Genomic DNA, 19,218 nt, shown 5'->3' with positions numbered 1-19,218 from the left:
TACACAGCTTGGATTCAAGGCTTTGACACTAATTAGTTGTTTGACCTTGGGCGAGGCACAGTACCTCCTCAATTTAGCTTTCTTTCTTAGTTTCCTCCTTTGTAAGTGGAAGAAAACAAGAAAACATAAGAAAATAATTCCTGCCACACAGAGTTGAAGAAATAAATGACACACAAAACAGTAAAGCATCATCACATATTGGAGGTAAGTGGATTGGAGTCATTACATATCCCATTATTTCTAAAATCCAATGGTTTGGGTGGGCTTTACATTCTGTTATACTATATTGTTGCACATATATGAAAGAAGTCACAGGACTAATAGAGACAATGTGGGCCATCTAGCCAATGTAGGCCATCTCTTAGGCTGTTCACCTCAAATTAGGGCTTTACCACCTGGATCAACTCCCTATGAAGACATTTAAACTGTTCTATTCAGTATATAGGCACATTATCTTAGGTAACATAAAATAAATTTCTTCAGTTTATGACGTAGCTACTTTTTCATCAAATATCAATGAAAGTATGTACTTTGGCAGGACATAGAGAACAGCATTCAGTTTTGAAACACAATTTTTGCTAAATAATTTCTGCAATTGATCTTAAATTTTCTGACAAATTATAACACTAGCACTTTTTAATATCTTTCATAATATTCTTTATCACTTTGCAACCCATGAGCTGTATTTGAACTATATACATATAAAATACATTAGTGATATAATCTATGGAATGAATGCATGACTGCTACTTTATTAGTCTGAATATTATCTCATTCGCATATCTTACGATCTAGAGCTTCCCTCACTATGAATAAACTTGTCTAGCAATAACAACCAATAAAATGAAGTAATATCATATGTAAGAAAGCAATGTGAGGCTGTAAATGGAACTCCAGGCTCTTAAAGGAATAAGCTAATATTAAGAGGCTTTGATGGGGCACCTGGGTGGCTCAGTCGGTTCAGCGTCCAACTTCAGCTTAGGTCATGATCTCGCAGTTCGTGAGTTCAAGCCCTACATTGGGCTCTGTGCTGACAGCTCAGAGCCTGGAGCCTGCTTCTGATTTTGTGTCTCCCTCTCTCCCTGCCCTTCCCCTGCTCATGCTCTCTCTCTCCGTCTCAAAAATAAACAAACATTAAAAAAAATTTTTTTTTTAATAAAAAAAAAGGCTTTGTTAAGGGAATGAGTAGTGCTGCATTCAGCAAGTGACAGAAACCTGCACCTACTCCTATGTATCTCTGGATGGCAAGATCTCTCATGGAAGAAGCTTGTAGATGCTAGAAAATGCAATACTAAGCACTTTGGCCCTGGGGTGGAGTGGGGTGGGAGAGGGGGTGCTGGATAAAAGTTTTATGGCAATGGCAGGCATAGAAAGTAGAAGGTAATCACAGTAAGAGGAGGCTCAGACTCAGATTTCACATGATTAAACACTGTGACATTTAAAAACAAACATGGTCACAAGAAAGTGTGCATGTAACAAAGATTATAGAAGTACTGAAAAATACTGCAATACACTTAAAACCTTGAAACTTATTACCTCCACAGCCCAACAAATGAATTATGATACTTTCTCCACCTAGATTTTTATTACATCTAAATTTATCTTTCAAATATAAGTATATACTTGATTTTTTAGAACAATTATTACTTTCTACCTTTACAATATTATTGTTAGGAATATTTGATTTAGAGCTTCTCAAATGTGCTTGTAGAAGTGTGGGAATAAAGTATACAGGATCATAGATTTTATTTATTTATTTATTTATTTATTTATTTATTTATTTATTTATTTAAGTTTTTAAGTTTATTTATTTTTGAGAGAGACAGCGGGAGTGAGGGAGGGGCAGAGAGAGAGAGAGGGAGGGAGAGAATCCTAAGCAGGCTCCACACCATCAGCATGGAGCCTGATGTGGGGCTAGAACCCACCAAACCATGAGATCATTACCTGAGCCGAAATCAAGAGTTGGACTTTTAACTGACTGAGCCACCCAGGCACCCCTGGGATCACAACATTTTAAAATCCCATACTTAATCTTACAAAGTAATGAAGACTTCTAGTTTCAGAAAGGAAAAAAGAAAGACATAAAAACTTCTCCAAACTTAAAAGACAAATAAGAGAAACAGTCTTCATCTTCAATTAAACTAAGAGACGTCTGCAAACTCAAAACCTGATACATGAATGTGAAAAGCAGATGGACAAAAGGTGTATGACTGAGCAGAGAGGTGAAAGTTCAAACCAAAGTACCCACAGAGCTACTGATGGGAAATAAGCCAGTTAGGCCAGCAGGAGTCCAAAAAAGCTCAGGAAATGAAAGTATAGATAAACTGCCAGAGGACTGTACTATGAAGATGAAAACATTTAGGAAGATTTGAGACTCAGGAAACTTATGATCCAACACAGAAGATAGGCAAATCAAATTCCCAGGATGACAGCAAAAGGAAATCTCAGGAATCTGGCAGTTAAGTGGGCTAAAGAACAACTTGGTCTTGCTTGATTGAAGTAGGAGATCAGGAGGCTCCAGGAGCAATGTCTTCAGAGGGAAAAAAAGGACTGACCTATTATCTCACAGATCTGATAGGAAAACTGTATTGAGAGGTGTTGCATATATTCATTGAAGGGTGACCCAAAATTAATTTAAAGATATTTTAGGGGCACCTAGGTGGCTCAGTTGGTTAAGATTGAGCCCCACATGGGGCTCTGCGCTGACAGAACTGAGCCTTCTTCGGATTCTCTTTTTCCCTCTCTGCCCCTCCCCTGCTCATGCTCTCTCTCTCTCTCTCAAAATAAATAAATAAACCTAAAAAAAACCCCCAAAACACCCAAAACAAATATCTTTTGAAAAGGAAAAAAGGACAGAGGGCATTATTAATAGGAAGATAAAAAGTTCAAGAAAGGAAGGAAATTATTTGACTACAATGAACAATATTTTCATAGTCATGATGTGAATATTGATTATGGATTTAATTTTTAAAACGTGATGTAACTATGTTAGGAGGAAAAAGAAAGAAAAGGTATATAGTAAGCTAAAATCCTTATCTCAATATAACAAATAAATACTTAGGTCTAAAACTGATTAAAGAAAGATAAAATATGGAGTAAATACCAGACAAAAATAGCTAAAAGAAGCAAAATTTGCTGCCTCTCAGAAGTAAGGGCTGGGAATGGGGCAGAAGCCAAGATATTGTTAATATAAGAAACAACTGTATTTTGTATAAATTAGGCTCTTAGTAAAAGCTTTATTGAACTTTTTTTCAACTTGATAAAAAATAATTAAAAGATAAACAGATTGCTCATTTTAATTCATGACACACACCCATATGTCTCTCTCTCTCTATATATATATTTATATATATCACACATAAATATTTTTAGAGAGAGACAGCATGAGCAGGGTAGAGGGGCAGAGGGGAAGAGAGAGAGAAAATCTTGAGCATTTACCGTGCTCAGCACCCTATGCAGGGCTCAATCCCATGACCCAAGGATCGTGACCTGAGCCAAAGTCGAGTCAGATGCTCAATTGACTTAATTACCCAGCTGCTCCTATGCCTTATTATATAAAGCAATGGTGCTCAACTGACATTGATTTTGTCTACCAAAAGATTTTGGCAATGTCTACAGACATTTTTGGTTGTCACAACTAGTGAGGAGAGAAGGGTCTGCTACTGGCATCTATAGGTAAAGGCCAGAGATGCTGCCAAACATCCTACAATGCACAGAACATTGCTCACAACGAGGGGATTTGATTAAGTAAATATAAATAGGCCAAAATCCACTGCAACAAAAAATTCTACTCTAAAGAAAAAGAAGACTTTCAGAGAAGTTAAAAGTCAATTCCACCACTTCCCTTGAGGTCAGTGGTGCTGATTATGCTCTAGGCCACTGGAAGTAATGTGTCAATCAACCTCATAAGTTCCCAGGGTGATAATATCACTTTTAAAGCCTTCAACCTACTATGAGAACAAAAGTAAAATACAAAAGTCAATAAAGTTCTTGTTCTTGCCAACAAGATGCACATAAGAAAATATAATTTCAAAAATTTTCATAAACCAAAAGTTTTTATTTGTTAAATATCCAAAGCTTTAATTTGTAGCTATATTCAGGCATGGCTTTTTATCTGCTCCCCCCCCCCCCCCCCCCGAACTAGAATGACATGATTATTGGGAGAAAAAGAAGGAAAAAGGCTAATGAAAACTGCTTGAAATTTTGTGATTTTAAATGTTTCTTCCCCTGATCCCAAAACATTCCTTTAAGAAATATGGGAATTTTTTAATTTAAAAATTAAAAATACCTCAGCCATTTATTTTTGTGATTTTATGCTTGTTTGTTTTTAAAAAAGGATGGGAACAAGGGTTTGGTTATCTCAGTTTTCACTGTCCACGGCAAATTACAAGTTGTCAACCCACATGGAATAATTAGATTTCAACTAGATTCTAATTTTGTTATTTCAAAGTGCACTTAAAACCTACTTTAATAATACTTTTGGCCAAACTATCTTGAAAAAAAAAAAGCGTTCTGAGGAGGAAAAAAATGTTTAAGTAATTGAGGATAAACTCATTCTAGACCTTCAGAGGTGACATGGTTTTTCTTCCATATCTGTGCTTTGGTCTAAGTGTTTCCAAAAATTCCGACAGCAAATTGCTGAACTCCTAAATGTTGGGAGTTTAGTATTACAGCCCTTTAAGTTTATACACATAGCCATTTCCCCTGGGTAACCACATGTTATTATTGGGGCTAGATCCAGGTGGGTTTCTGTATCAGATGCTACACTATAACTAAAAATCCACTACACTCTGACCTCAGGCTCTATTCCCAGATCTGGTTTCCCACAGGACAGCTTAGAATTTCCCTTGGCTTAGAATAGTCTCAAATCCTTAAAATGGCATACAGAGTCCTAAATGATTTGGCTCCTTAATATCTCTCCCAGTCTCTATTCACATGCCATTCTCCCCCACTCTCCACCTCAGCCTCTTTCAATTCCTGGAAACTGCTTATCCTCTTTCACACCTTAGAGCCTTAGCATAGGCCACTCTTTCTGCTGAGAATACTCGTACCCATTCTGTTCATCTATATAAGTCTTAGCCTTCTAGGACAGTATTTAAGTGTCAGCCTAAATATCACTTCCTCAGGAAGTCTTTCTTTACCCACAAACACTAGCTCAGGATCCTGTTATACATTCTCATAGTTCTTGTGACTTTTTCTTATAGCCTTTATCACGACTGTAATTAACTTCATTATTTTAATGTCACTATTCCTTGCTAGACTGTAAGTTACATGAGTCAGAGGGCTATAATCTGTATAGTGGTTCACTGCGTCACCAGTCTATTAAAGTACTTGGTACTCTTGGCAGATATTTAAAAAAATGGTTGTTTCGGTATTCTGAATAGTCTTAACGATATTAATAGTCTTATTGTAATCTGACCTTTGGTGAGGCCATTCCATTTTATCAAATGTTTGTATGCTTCAATATCATTGTAGACAAGATTCAAATATCATCTCTCTGTCTCCATCTATTTTAGGCAAACCTAAGTAAATGGATATCTGGATGACAGGTGAAAGAAAGGTATTCCTTAATTTTACTTTCTCTAAGCATTTGAACACTCAGATTCAATCCCACCAAACACTGTAATACATTCATGTCCTTCACTAAAGACTTTAGTAGTATAGAGATAGCATCATGTTCATTTAAAAAAAATTTTTTTTAAGGTTTATTTATTTTTGAGAGAGAGACAGAGTGTGAGTGGGGTAGGAGCAGAGAGAGAGGGAGACACAGAACCCGAAGCAGCTCCAGGCTCTGAGCTGTCAGCACAGAGCCCGATGCAGGGCTCGAACTCATGAACCGTGAGATCATGACCTGAGCCGAAGTCGGACACTTACCGACTGAGCCACCCAGGCGCCCCAGCATCACGTTCATTTTTATACCTACTGTGTTTAGTACAAATTAGGCTCTTAGTAGAAACTTATTACATGAATGAATACATGAACGCTACAATACTCAAGATCATCAGCACAATTATGGAAGTGATACAAAAGGAATAGATAAACCTACTTAAAATTAAGAATAGTTTCTGTTTCCGAAATTGTTTGTCTTGATATACTATAGCCCTTTACATTCCTGCCTTCATTCATCTACTGATGAAAATACACACTGCTGCCAAAGGAACAAGGAATAATGAGGAATCAACAACAATCTCCTTAAAAAGAAATGTCAGATTTAAGAATTCATATATTGCTATCATCTAATAATACTTTGATACTTGAGGTGGCTCAGTCCGACTCATGCTTGCTCTCTCTCTCTCGCTCTCACAAAAAATAAACATTAAAAAAAATTTTTTTAATTAAAAAAAAGTACTTTGACACTTGAAAACACTGGTTGAATGTGGTTCAATGTGCACTGTTTTATTAATGCTGATATCTTTTTAAAAATGTTTATTTTTGAGAGAGAGAGAGTGTGAGCAGGGGAGGGGCAGACAGAGAAGGGCAAAGGATGCAAAGCGGGCTCTGTTGTGACACCAGAGAGCCTGATGCAGGGCTGGAACTCACAAACCATGAGATCGCAACCTGAGCTGAAGTTGGACTTAACTGACTTAGCCACCCAGGCACCCCAATGGTGTTATCTTCTGGGGGCATGCAAAGGCTAACAAATCCTTTTCTGAGGTTTATAAAATGCCAAGGATGCATGGAAGTCTATAAATTTATACATGTTTGTTATAAAGTCAATAACTAATTTAACATGCCTATATTTTTCAATTATGAGTATAACTTTTAAAAATTGATTAAAATAATATATTCATATAGTTCAGTACCTTCAGAGCTAAGAGAAGTTTGCTAAAAAAAATAATAGTTACTGTATGTCAAAACTAAGATAACTAATCAGATCATCCTCTGAATTGTAAATAGTTTCCAAATAAAATCAATTTTAATAACTCAACATATTATATTAATAAAGAAAAATAATAAGCACATAAAATTTGTCATCTTAAGTTATTTCAATTGCTATAAGAGCACTTCTGAAATTGAATGTTACCATCAAATTTTATGAAACCAATTATAAAAATCTAAAATACCACTTGAACATTTTTAAAGTATAAGATTTTTTTGCCATATTCTGTGGTTTTATGAATTTTCCACAGGGGAATTAAAGGCACAATATCCACGAAAAACAAATTTCTATATACTACCAAACTATGTTAAGGAATATAAATAAAATTTAATTTTAAAATCTAAATATTGTACCTTATAATGTCTCACAAATTATGAATATGCCACCAATTTGAGATGTAGATGTCTGAATTAGAAAGTTGAAGGTTTTTGTAGCTTTTAGATCATACTAATTGGCCAAAGGATTTGCTTTAGATATCCATTAAATGGCAGCCTTGTTATACTGTGACTTAACCGCATTAAAAAAACTTTTCTTTCAGTTATACTTTTCCACCGACATCTAATCATATAAAGGCCTTGGTTCACTTTCCTGCCCCTCAAATACTATGGTTTAGTGCACAGAAAGTTTTCTTTTTAACTATTACACGATTAAGTATGTCCTTATAGAATGATCAGAAGCATCTGGGAAAAGTGGAAGTGAAAAAAACCCTCACTGGGAAAGTTAGCTTAATGCTTGCCCTTCAGAGTGGCCCATTATCAACATTTCATAGTGGGTTTCTTTATTTTCAGGTCCCTGAGGTATGGGCAATAAATTACGACTTGAACTAAACAAGTCACACTTGGCTCCAAAATGAAATTTTCCTACCTCTACTTTCTAGTCCCCAAGGTGGGAAGAGGAAATCCTGGTCACAGCCAAAGAAGTCATATTTTTGGCTCTAACATACATTTTCCTGCTTCTCTAAAAGCCAAACTCTGCAACTGAGACTATAAGAGTCTTAAGTAAGTATTTTAAACTGTATTTTCATTTTTATTTCCATAATCTGTGTCTCAAATTTAAGAAAAAAATTTTAGTATCATAAAATTAATGTCACTGTTCTTTTTCCCACTCAAATCACTTTTCTAACTCAAACACTGATCTTAATCTTCTAAAATATGAATTCAAATGAAACAATGAAGAAAATAATGTAGAAATAGATTATTTCATTTCCAGAAGCTGTAGTATTTAAGGTTTTCAATATAAATAGCTTCCACTTATTTCTGTGTGATAGACTGAGTATTAATATAAAAGTCCTATTAATAAAGTCCTAAGTTATAGTCTAGTAAGTAATTTGAAGCACTATTTTAGTTTTGGAAGAGCCATTTATGGAAATCATTTAGTTCATCATCTCATTTTACCAAAAACAAGAATATGGCAAACATACCATAAGGTGACTCAGAGAGTTGTGTCTTATATAATCTTCTCACCTTAAGTATGAGCAGAACCTGTGACTTGCTTCTTATCTACCTTGTTGACCTTGTGAAGAAGTTAACTGCCATGTGGTGAGAGGGCTTGTGAGAAGGCCACAGGGCAAGGAACTCTGCATAGCCTGAGATGAGAGTTGCCCCTGGTTGGATCAGTCCTACAACCATAAGGAATGAATTCTGCCAACATCCTGGATGAGCTTGGAAGAAGACCCCAAGGTCCAGATAAGAACACAACCCAGCCAACATTTTGTCTGCAGCCTGTGGAAGCCTGAGGAGAGAAGCTGGTTAAGCCATACCTATATGCCTGCCCTACAGAAACTGTGACATTTAAGAAATGTGTATTGTTTTAAGCTACTATGTGATCATACTAATGCAGCAACAGAAAAATAATATATAAAGAGTGACAATCAGTATAACCAATATAAGACACCCCCTTCATTTATGATGTTCTACTATGTATTAGTATAAAATGGTACTGGGATTGAGCATTTTCTTCTGTAACTCCTTTAATGACTGTAACAACACACCATGTTGCCTCATTTAAGTCATATTAATGTTCACTAATGTCCTATTATCATCTAATAATGATTACTATCATTACCATGTTTTAATTAAAGTATATAGAACTGGAGGATTTTTTTAAAGTTTACTTATTTAGAGGGGTGCCTGGGTGGCTCAGCTGAGCGTCCGACTTCAGCTCAGGTCATGATCTCACGGTTTGTGAGTTCGAGTGCCGCATTGGGCTCTGTGCTGACAGCTCAGGGCCTGGAGCCTGCTTCAGATTCTGTGTCTCCCTCTCTCTCTCCTCCTCCCCTGCTCACACTCTGTCTCTCTCTCAAAAATAAATAAAGATTAAAAAAAATTTTTTTAAGATTTTTGAGAGAGAGAGAGAGAGAGAGAGCGCATGTGCACATGTACAGGAAAGAGGCAGAGACAGAAAAAGAGAGAGAATCCCAAGCAGGCTCCATGCTATCAGTGCACAGCCCAAAGTGGGGCTTGAACCCATGAACCATGAGATGAACTGAGCCAAAACCAAGAGTTGGATGTTCCATTGACTGAGCCACCCATGCGCCTTAGGATTGTTGTTTTTAAATAACAGTGTCAAGTAAAACAAACAACAAAACTAAATACTATTTTAATAACTTATATTAAATAGAAATAGACACCTCAGAGATATTATGGGTTTGATTCCAGACCACTGTGATAAAGCAAATATGAAAATAAAATGAGTCAAGTGAATTTTCATTTCTCAGTACATATAAAAGTTATGTTTACACTATACTGTAGTCTATTAAGGGTGCAATAGCATTATGTCTTAAAAAAAAAACAACATAAATGCCTTAATTGCTAAAAGTGCTAATCATCGTCTCAGTGAGTCAAAATCTTTCTGCTGGTGGGGTTCCTCCCTCAGTGTTGATGGCTGCTGACTGACCAGGGTAGTGGTTGCTAAAGGCTGGGGTGGCTATGGCAATTTCTTAAAATATGACAACAATGAAGTCTGTCATATTGATTGACTCTTGCTTTCACGAACTCTCTCTATAGCACATGGTGCTATTTCATAGCATTTTACCCACAGTGGAATTTCTTTCAAAATTGGGAATCCATTCTCTCAAACCCTGCCACTTCTTTACCAACTAAGTTAATGTAATATTCTAAATCTTTTGCTGTCACTTCAACAATCTTCACAGCATCTTCACTAGGAGATTACATTGCTCATCCATACGAAGCAATTCCTTTTCCATTAAATTCTTATCATGAGATTGCAGGAATTCAGTCACATCCTCAGGTTCTACTTCTAACTCTAGTTCTCTTAGTATTTCTACCACATTTCCAGTGAAGTCTTTTTTATAATTTTTTTAAAAAAAATTTAATGTTTATTTTTGACATAGAGAGGGAGAGAGAGAGTGTGGGGGGGGGGGGAGGGAAAGGGGCAGAAGAGAGGTGGGGACACAGAATCTGAAGCAGGCTCCAGACTCTGAGCTGAAGTTGGGTGTCCAACCAACTGAGCCACCTAGGCACCCCTCCACTGAAGTGTTGAGTCCCTCAAAGTCATCTCTGCAGGTTGGTATCAACTCCTTCCAAACTCCTGTTAATGCTGATATTTTGACCTCTTCCCATGAATCATGAATGTTCTTATTGGCATCTATAATAATGAATCCTTTCCAGAAGGTTTTCAGTTGACCTTGCCCAGATCCATTAGAGAAATCCCTATCAGTGGCAGCTATTACCTTATAAAAATGTATTTCTTAAATAGTAAGACTTGAAAGTCAAAATTACTCCTTGATCCATGAGTGCAGAATGAATGTGGTATTAGCAGGCATGAAAACAACATTAATCTCATTGCATTTCTCCATCAGAGCTCTTGGGTGTCCAGGTGCATTGTCAATGAGCAGTCATATTTTGAAAGTAATCTTTTTTTTTTCTTTTTTTCTGATTAGTAGGTCTTAGGAGTGGGCTTAAGATATTCAGTAAACCATGTTGTAAATAGATGTGTTGTCATCCAAGCTTTGTTGCTCCATTTATAGAGCACAAGCACAAGCATTTATAGAGCAAGAACATAATTCTTATGGGCCCCAAGATTTTTGGAATGGGAAATGAGCACTGGCTTCAGCTTAAAGTCACCAGTTGCATTAGCCACTAAGAAAAGTCACCCCATCCTTTGAAGCTTTGAAGCCAGGAATTGACTTCTCTTTTCTAGATGTTCCAATACTAGATGGCCTCTTTTTCCAGTATAAGGTTGTTTCATCTACATTGAAAACCTGTTGTTCAGTGTAGCCACCTTGATTAATTATCTTTGCTAGATCTTCTGGATAATTTGCTCCTTCTACATGAGCACTTGCTGCTTCACCTTGCACTTTGATATTATGAAGATGTCTTCTTGAACCAACCTCTGCTAGCTTCAAACTTTTCTTCCTCACCTCTCTCATCCTTCATAGAATTAAAGATAATTAAGGCCTTACTCTGGATTAGGTGTTGGCTTAAGAGAATGTTGTGGCTGGTTTGATCTTCTATCCAGGCCAAAAAAACTTTCTCCATCAGCAATAAGGCTGTTTTGCTTATCATTTTTGTGTTCACTGGAGTAGAATTTTAAATTTCCTTCAAGAACTTTTGCTTTGCATTCACAACTTGGCTAACTGACACAAGAGGCCTAGCTTTCAGCGTATCTCAGCTTTCGACATGCCTACCTCACCAAGCTTAATCATTTCTAGCTTTTGATTTAAAGTGAGACATGTGACATTGAACACTTAGAGGTCACTGAAAGGTTATTAACTGTACCAATTTCAATATTGTGGTGTCTCAGGAAACAGGCCCAAGAAGAGGGGGAGAAGTGTACCAATTTCAGTATTGTGGTATCTCAGGAAATAGGCCCAAGAAGAGGGGGAGAGATGGAGGAACAGCCAGTTAGTGGAGTAATCAAAACACATGATGAATGGATAAAGAAGATGTGGCATATATGATGGAATATTACTCATCCAACAAAAAGAATGAAATCTTGCCATCTGCAATATCATGGATGAAGCTAGAATGTATTATAGTAAACAAAATAAGTTAATCAGAGAAAGACAAATACCATGTGATTTTACTCCTATGTGGAATTTAGGAAACAAAACAGATAAATATATGAGAAGCAGTGGGGAGAAGAGAGAAAATTAACAAGAGACTGTTAATGCTAGAGAACAAACTATGGGTTGACAGAGGGAGGTGGGCGGGAGATGGGCTAGGTGGGTGATGGGTACTAAAGAGGGCACTTGTGATGAGGACTGGGTGTTGTATGTGTGAATCACTGAATTCTACTCCTGAAACCAATATTGCACTGAATGTTAACAAACAAAAATTTAAACTAAAAGAAAAAATTTAAAAAAGAGGTATGCCTGAATATTAATACATATTTAACTTTTAGTTCTATTTTAATTTATTTCAATCAATATATTGAATATACTTAATACTTAAATATAATAAATATATTTAAATATGTTTAAATATGAAACATGTTTAAATATGAATGTTTAAATATGAAAATATATGTATTTAAGACTTAAATATATTAAATGAGTTTATATTAAGTGTTAATAAAATCAACATTTATTGAACACTCACTACATTCCAATTATAGAGACAAAGATGTTTAAGAAATTATCCTAATCCTTGAAGTACACCATATAACAGATTACAAAGTGCATTTATAAACACTAAAATATAATATAATGAAGGCAATATAGTAGGAAGTACTTCAGTTTAGCTTAATACTTCCTACTATAGTAAAGGAAGTAATAAAGGGCACTGGTAAAGAGAACTGTGTAGTTAAACATACAAGCCAGTATTATTATACTTTTAGTTTGTAATTCTTTTTTTCTACATGATTTAAAAGGCAAATGTGTAAAACAATAATTATAAATTATGTTAATGAGCATACAATGTATAAAAATGCAATCTATGACAGTAATGATATAAAACAGGAAGGACAGAGGTTAAGATGTTACTTGTAATCCCCAAGGTAATACTAATAACTAAACAATGTACACAAAAGAAAAGAAGGGGACCAAAATAGTACACAACAAAAAAACCCAACTAAATACAAAAAGGGGTAATACCGAAGCAACTGAGAAACAAAAAGCACAGAAAACAAATAGCTAAATAGTAGAACTAAGTCCTTCCTTATCAGTAATTACTTTGTGAATAGATTAAACTCTCCAACAGAAAGGCAGAATTTGGCTAGATGAATTAAAAAAACTATATGGTGTCTATAAGTGACTCATTTCAGATATAAGGAAGCTGAACTCTTATCTTACGTCATATACAAAAATTTACTCAGGGCACCTAGGTGGCTTAGGCAGTTAATTGTCCAACTCTTGGTTTCGGCTAAGGTCATGATCTTACGGTTTGGTTTGTGGGATCCAGCCCAGCGTAGGCCTCTGCGCTGACAGTGCGGAGGCTGCTTGGGATTCCCTCTCCCTCTCCCTCTCTCTCTCTCTCCCCTTCCCTCTCTCTCTGCCCCTCCCCTGCTCGTACTCTCTCTCCCAAAATAAATAAACATTAAAAAAATTTTACTCAAATGGGATCACGTATCTAAATTTCAGAGTTCAAACTATGAAACTCTTTGAAGAAAACTGGGACAGATCTGCATGGCCTAGATTTGTCAAGTTTCCTAAATATGCCACCAAAAGCATAGGCAAAAACAAAAAAATGAAGTGACTTAATTATCAAACTTTTGTATTTCTTTTATATTTTGTTTATATTTGTATATATGTATATGTATATTTGTGTACGTATACGTTTATATTTTTATTCTTTTATATTTTATGTTTATAAATTAAATAAAATATATTTTTTATTTAATATAATATACAATATATAAATATATGATATACTTAATTATTTAATATATAATATATTTAATTATTAAATATATTTAATTTATAATTATAAATTTATAATTTATAAATTTAATTTATATATTTTTTTCCTTTTTTATCCGAAATAAATATCTTCAATAACTTGTTGGATCACTTACGAATTTTAAGAAATCACCCATTGGGAATGCAAGCTGGTGCAGCCACTCTGGAAAACAGTATGGAGGTTCCTCAAAAAACTAAAAATAGAGCTAACCTACGACCCAGCAATTGTACTACTAGGCATTTATCCATGGGATACAGGTGTGCTGTTTCAAAGGGACACATGCACCCCCATGTTTATAGCAGTACTATCAACAATAGCCAAAGTATGGCAAGAGCCCAAATGTCCATCGATGGATGAATGGATTAAGAAGATATGGTATATATATATATATATATATATATATATATATATATATATATATATACACACACAATGGAGTACTACTCGGCAATCCAAAAGAATGAAATCTTGCCATTTGCAACTATGTGGATGGAACTGGAGGGTATTATGCTCAGTGAAATTAGTCAGAGAAAGACAAAAATCATATGACTTCACACATATGAAGACTTTAAGAGACAAAACAGATGAACATAAGGAAAGGTAAACAAAAATAATATAAAAAAAAGGGAGGGGGACAAAACAGAAGAGACTCATAAATATGGAGAACAAACTGAGGGTTATGGGAGGGGGATGGGCTAAATGGGTAAGGGGCACTAAGGAATCTACTCCTGAAATCATTGTTGCACTATATGCTAACTAATTTGGAATTAAATTTTAAAAAATAAAAAATGAAATTAAAAAAAAAAAGAACGCTTCTTTCTACTTGATACAAGAAATATGGATCCCTGGTAGTGATCAGAGAGAACCACCGAAGATGATTTGTGCTGATTTTTTATACATTTCGAGAATCAGAGAATTTTTTATACATTTCGAGAATCATCAGTAAGCATAATTGCAACTACAGAGCAAAATGTGGTGTACTGAGCACTGATGTTACAAAGAACCTGGAATGTCATATAATCTAGCCATTAAAATTTCCCAAATAATTACCATTCTTCAATATTCTATTTTTATTGCTTCATCCCTTCATTTAAAGTTTTATACTACTCTCTACCAATGCTCCACATATTGTCTACTAATACACCACCTTGCTTATAACTTGAAATGAACTTTTAAACAATTTTGAGTTACTCTAGCAGGTGTCAGTGAGGTGTCTGGTAAATATATCAATAACAGTTATTCAACGGCATTAACAGCATTAATTTCTGTCTTCAAAAATTATGTACTATATATTTTAAAATATATAAACTTATGTATCTAAAATTATATAAATTTATGTATTTTTCTGGTAACAAGGGTGTTACATGGCCACTGTAAAATAACTAAGCAATATAGAATATATGAAGTTGAAGATTACTTTTCCATAGTTTCACTCCCAAGAGAGAATCATAGGTTTCACTTTGATGTGTACTCTTTTGGATTTTTTAAAATACATATTCAAGATTTATACCATGTATTTTACAAAAAAAGGGTTCAGATTATACACATTTTGACCATTAAAAATCACTTATCAGTTATCATTCCTTGTCAGTATGTATAGATATAACTTACTATTTCCGCAAATGTGTGATAGTCAATAGACAACTGCTATATGCTTTTTAGCTAGATTTCAGTTGATAGGCAATTAGGTGGTTGCCAATTTTTTTATATGAAAACAAAAGTGCAATTAATACCTATAAACATATATCTTCCTACATTTGTACAACTATTCCTTCAGGAAAAATTCTTAAACATGGTGTATCTGATTCCAAAATTTATCAATAGCTTAATTCTGAAATTGACGTTTCTTTAAATAGATATTTCCAACTGCTCTCAGTAGAGTGTGTTAACTTATACTTCCACCTTCTAAAATAGTCTATTTCCATCACTGGCATCATCACTCATTTCAATCTTTTCCAAGACAGATATCTCATTGTTTGAATTTGCATTTCTCTCTTGGGTCAGGAGGAACATCTTTTTTTCATATGTTTCTGGTTATTTGCACTTTTTTCTGTGGATTATGTTTTATGACTTTTGCATTTTTCTTATTCCATTTAGTTATTTGATATTGATTTGTAGTACTTCTTGTAATTTATGGCAATTAACCTGTCAATCATATATATAGTAAATATTAATTCCAAGTTCAGAAAAAAAAAAAAAAAGAAATCACCCATAATGGTGTTCTGATTTATTTCAAGTATTCAGAAAATTTAGGTATTGATGGCTATATTCTGGTCACTTCCAAATGATAAAAGAACTTCCTAATTATTATAAAAATTGTATACCTATACTCCTAAAGCTTATAAACATCAGTCTTTTGAATGGATGCTTTATAAATATTCTTTAGTTATTAAAACAAAAAAAGCCAAAACTCCTTTTTGGAGTCTTGATTCTAAGCCCTTTGCCATGTGTGGTAGAAAATAACCACACCCCACCCCTTGATCTAGACTTTGGGCTTAGTTAGGCACATGACATGCTTTGGGCAATAGGTTAGCAGATGTGATATAAGTAGGTATTTGAAAAGTATTTGCACAATCAAGGCTGCCTTCTTCTATCTCTGACAAGGTATAAAACATGGTAAAATGTTCTGGCTAGTCTGCTGGTATACAAAGGATGAGATATATGTAGAGCAGAGCTGACCCAGTAGGGCCAAACCTACATTGGTGAAACCATAGCAGGGTGACTAAGCCCAGCTGAAATCAGCAGAGCAGCCCAGCCAAGTTCACTCAGATCATTTACCACCCAGCTACCACCCCCCACCAATTGATATGTGACTCATAACAGATGGTTGTTTTAAGCCATTAAATTTTAGACTTGTCTGCTACATAAGAAGAACTGATCTAGACATAAGGCAGTAAGAAATACACTTCCCTTACATCTGGTATTGCCAATAAAGAATTTTCCTCTCTATCTGTCCCTTGTCCCTGCAGTTAGGACTACTCTTAGGTCTACTCCACTTGCCCCTTTCAGGAACTACTGGGGAAACTTCTTTAGAACCACCCTCCCCCTCTGCACCCAGATTGCAGTGAAGCTTGTTGTTTTGCTGTTCTGTATAACTACAGTCAGTCATTGTAATTCAGATAAGCAGAAATGTAACAAGCAAGACCATTATTAAGGAATGTCAGAGCAGGTTACCAGCTATCTTTTTTGTATGACAGAGTGAGACACTGCCTGAGAAAAAATAATGCTGAGGAAAGAGAGCAGTAAGAACTCAATACCGGTGCAAAAACAATGCCCATAATCATAGTTGTTGGGAGTGAGAGTAGAGAAAATATAAGGTAAATGTAATTTTGTTCACAAGTAACATTTTCTTTAAATGTAAATTTTTTTCAAAGAATGACATAATAAACATCTTTATTCTTACCATATTCTCTTAAAACTTGTTTTCTACTAAAACAAATATAGGAAAAGTTAAAGTCCCTTTTGATAGCTACCCACACCATCATTCCTTTCTCTTCTCAGATGTAACACGATTGAGTTTGATGTGAATTAATCCCTTCAGGATTTGCTATTTTTGTGAGCATATTTTGTACAACCTAGTATCAGCCAAAAAGTTATCTTCTTTTATGGTCCTCAAGTACTCATACATAGGTCCAAGAAAGAGAGGGTATAATAAGCAAAAATTTAAAGAGCTAGTTTTAGGGAAAAAATATATTTAAGACATTAGGAGAACGTGTGGTACAAAGAGGGGAAAGGGATTCTCTCCACTTTAACAAAGTGGCATTAGTGCAACGATATAGGGCCAAGGTAAAATGATAAGACATCAAAGAGAGACAGTAACACTGCCAATAGCAGTACCATCAGCAGCATTCAGCTTCAATGGAATGTGGCAATGAAAGCTGTTGATAGTGAACACAACGGTTTTCTTGACTGGATGTCAACTATTTCATCAGTAGTCAGAGGCAGCATTAACCATTTTAGGATAGGAGCTCTGGGCGTGATTGTCAGCACTCTCAGTAAGAGTCACGGTACTTGAAGAAAGGTAGTGAAAGCCACCAAAGTTAGTGAAGGCTGAAAGAATTAGGTAACCTCCTAAGGACTTTCAGAAACTTTCAAGAAATCCAGAGGTTAGGGAAGAATAGGAGCTAACCAGAGAAATACTGTTTATTACTGTTAATATTGTATAATTCACAGTGTCTGCTGAAGTATTAATAAATGTAACTGTAAGGGAAAGAATTCTTGCTTTGGTATGAGACCCTAACAGACTGTACCCTAGGAAGAGGGATACAAATTATGCTCAGCTCAAAGGCCAGAAAACCTGAAGTCTGGGTCTCAGATGGCTAGAACCTTCAAATTCCAGCAGGGAGTAAGAGAAAATCCTTCGTGATGGAAAATAACATCACCTTAGGCTTCAAGTTATTGCTGCAAATAATTTTTCAAATATAATGGTTAGCAATCAGTGATAATGAAGCAAAACTCCTGTTTCTGGCTTTGACAGAATAACCAGTTTGGGATCCCTCCTCCCACTGTTAAGTAAATGTAAAACTGGACAAAAGAGATAAAGCAACTGCTTTCAGGGAGTAGATATGAGGTAGCATAAGACTATAATCTCTGAGATAAGGGAAACCATTAGGTGAATTCCATGATTTTTAGCTCTCTTCCTGGGTATAATTTCCTGACAAAAGCACAGAGCACTGACATACAGGCAGAGTATGGTGGTCCTACTGAGCTGGGGTCCAAGAGATCAGATTTTGGAGCAGCTAAAATCACTGAAATCAGCAGGGCTGGGCATAGCACTGAGAGAAGGGAGACAGAGAGAAAGTCCCCTAGAATTCCCTGAAGAGCCTTTGTAAGTCTGTGGCTAAGAGCTTGATAAAACACAAATTGCTAGGCTTCAGACTGAGCTGTATATTTCTATCAAGTTCCCAGGTGATTCGGATACTCCTGATCCAAGATCACACTTTGAAAATCACTCTTATTGAGCAAAAGACAATATAAGTTAAAAATAAAATAAATCCATATCTACCAAACCTTTCTCACTCATTCTGAATCACCAAAGCATTTAAATATCTCAGGATATAAGAAAAACATATAATCAACTTTATGTAAAGATAAACAACTTCTGCATCTAAAACTAATATTACACTGTATGTTAACTAATAGGAATTTAAGTAAAAACTACAAAAAAAAAAAGAAAAAGAAAAAGAAAAAGATCAACAACCTCTGTGGTAAATAAAACTTAAGGCTTTGATGGCTTACCTGTAGATCTTTCACATTCGGAAAAGGAATCCCTATTGTTATGACAGCACGGGCATTGTCATCTGAGAAATCCAGACCCTCACTCACTTTACCACGACAAACTGCTACCAAGAGGGCTCCATCTTAAGCAATAAAAAATAAATATTTTAAAAACTACATCTAAAATTCCTCAAAACTGCTTATTCTTGTCATTTTGAAAAGATCTAATTAAGTACTCATCATAGCAAATTTTAAAACATC

The 19,218-nt window shown here is 35.3% G+C and overlaps 1 protein-coding gene across 1 annotated transcript in view; it reads right to left on the bottom strand.

The window, feature by feature from the left end:
- Positions 1–19,218, bottom strand: part of BRIP1 (BRCA1 interacting helicase 1) — a 207,588-nt gene that overhangs the window by 50,429 nt on the left and 137,941 nt on the right. The window contains 1 exon segment of the mRNA XM_053892318.1: positions 18,979–19,100. Coding sequence (XP_053748293.1) covers positions 18,979–19,100 — 122 coding nt within the window.

This window comes from Panthera pardus, unplaced genomic scaffold, assembly GCF_024362965.1.
Source record: "Panthera pardus isolate Hobbes unplaced genomic scaffold, ASM2436296v1 HiC_scaffold_3, whole genome shotgun sequence".
Lineage (NCBI taxonomy): Eukaryota > Metazoa > Chordata > Mammalia > Carnivora > Felidae > Panthera > Panthera pardus.
The sequence above is the reverse complement of the archived record's forward strand: the minus strand, read 5'-3'. Positions and strand labels throughout refer to the sequence as shown.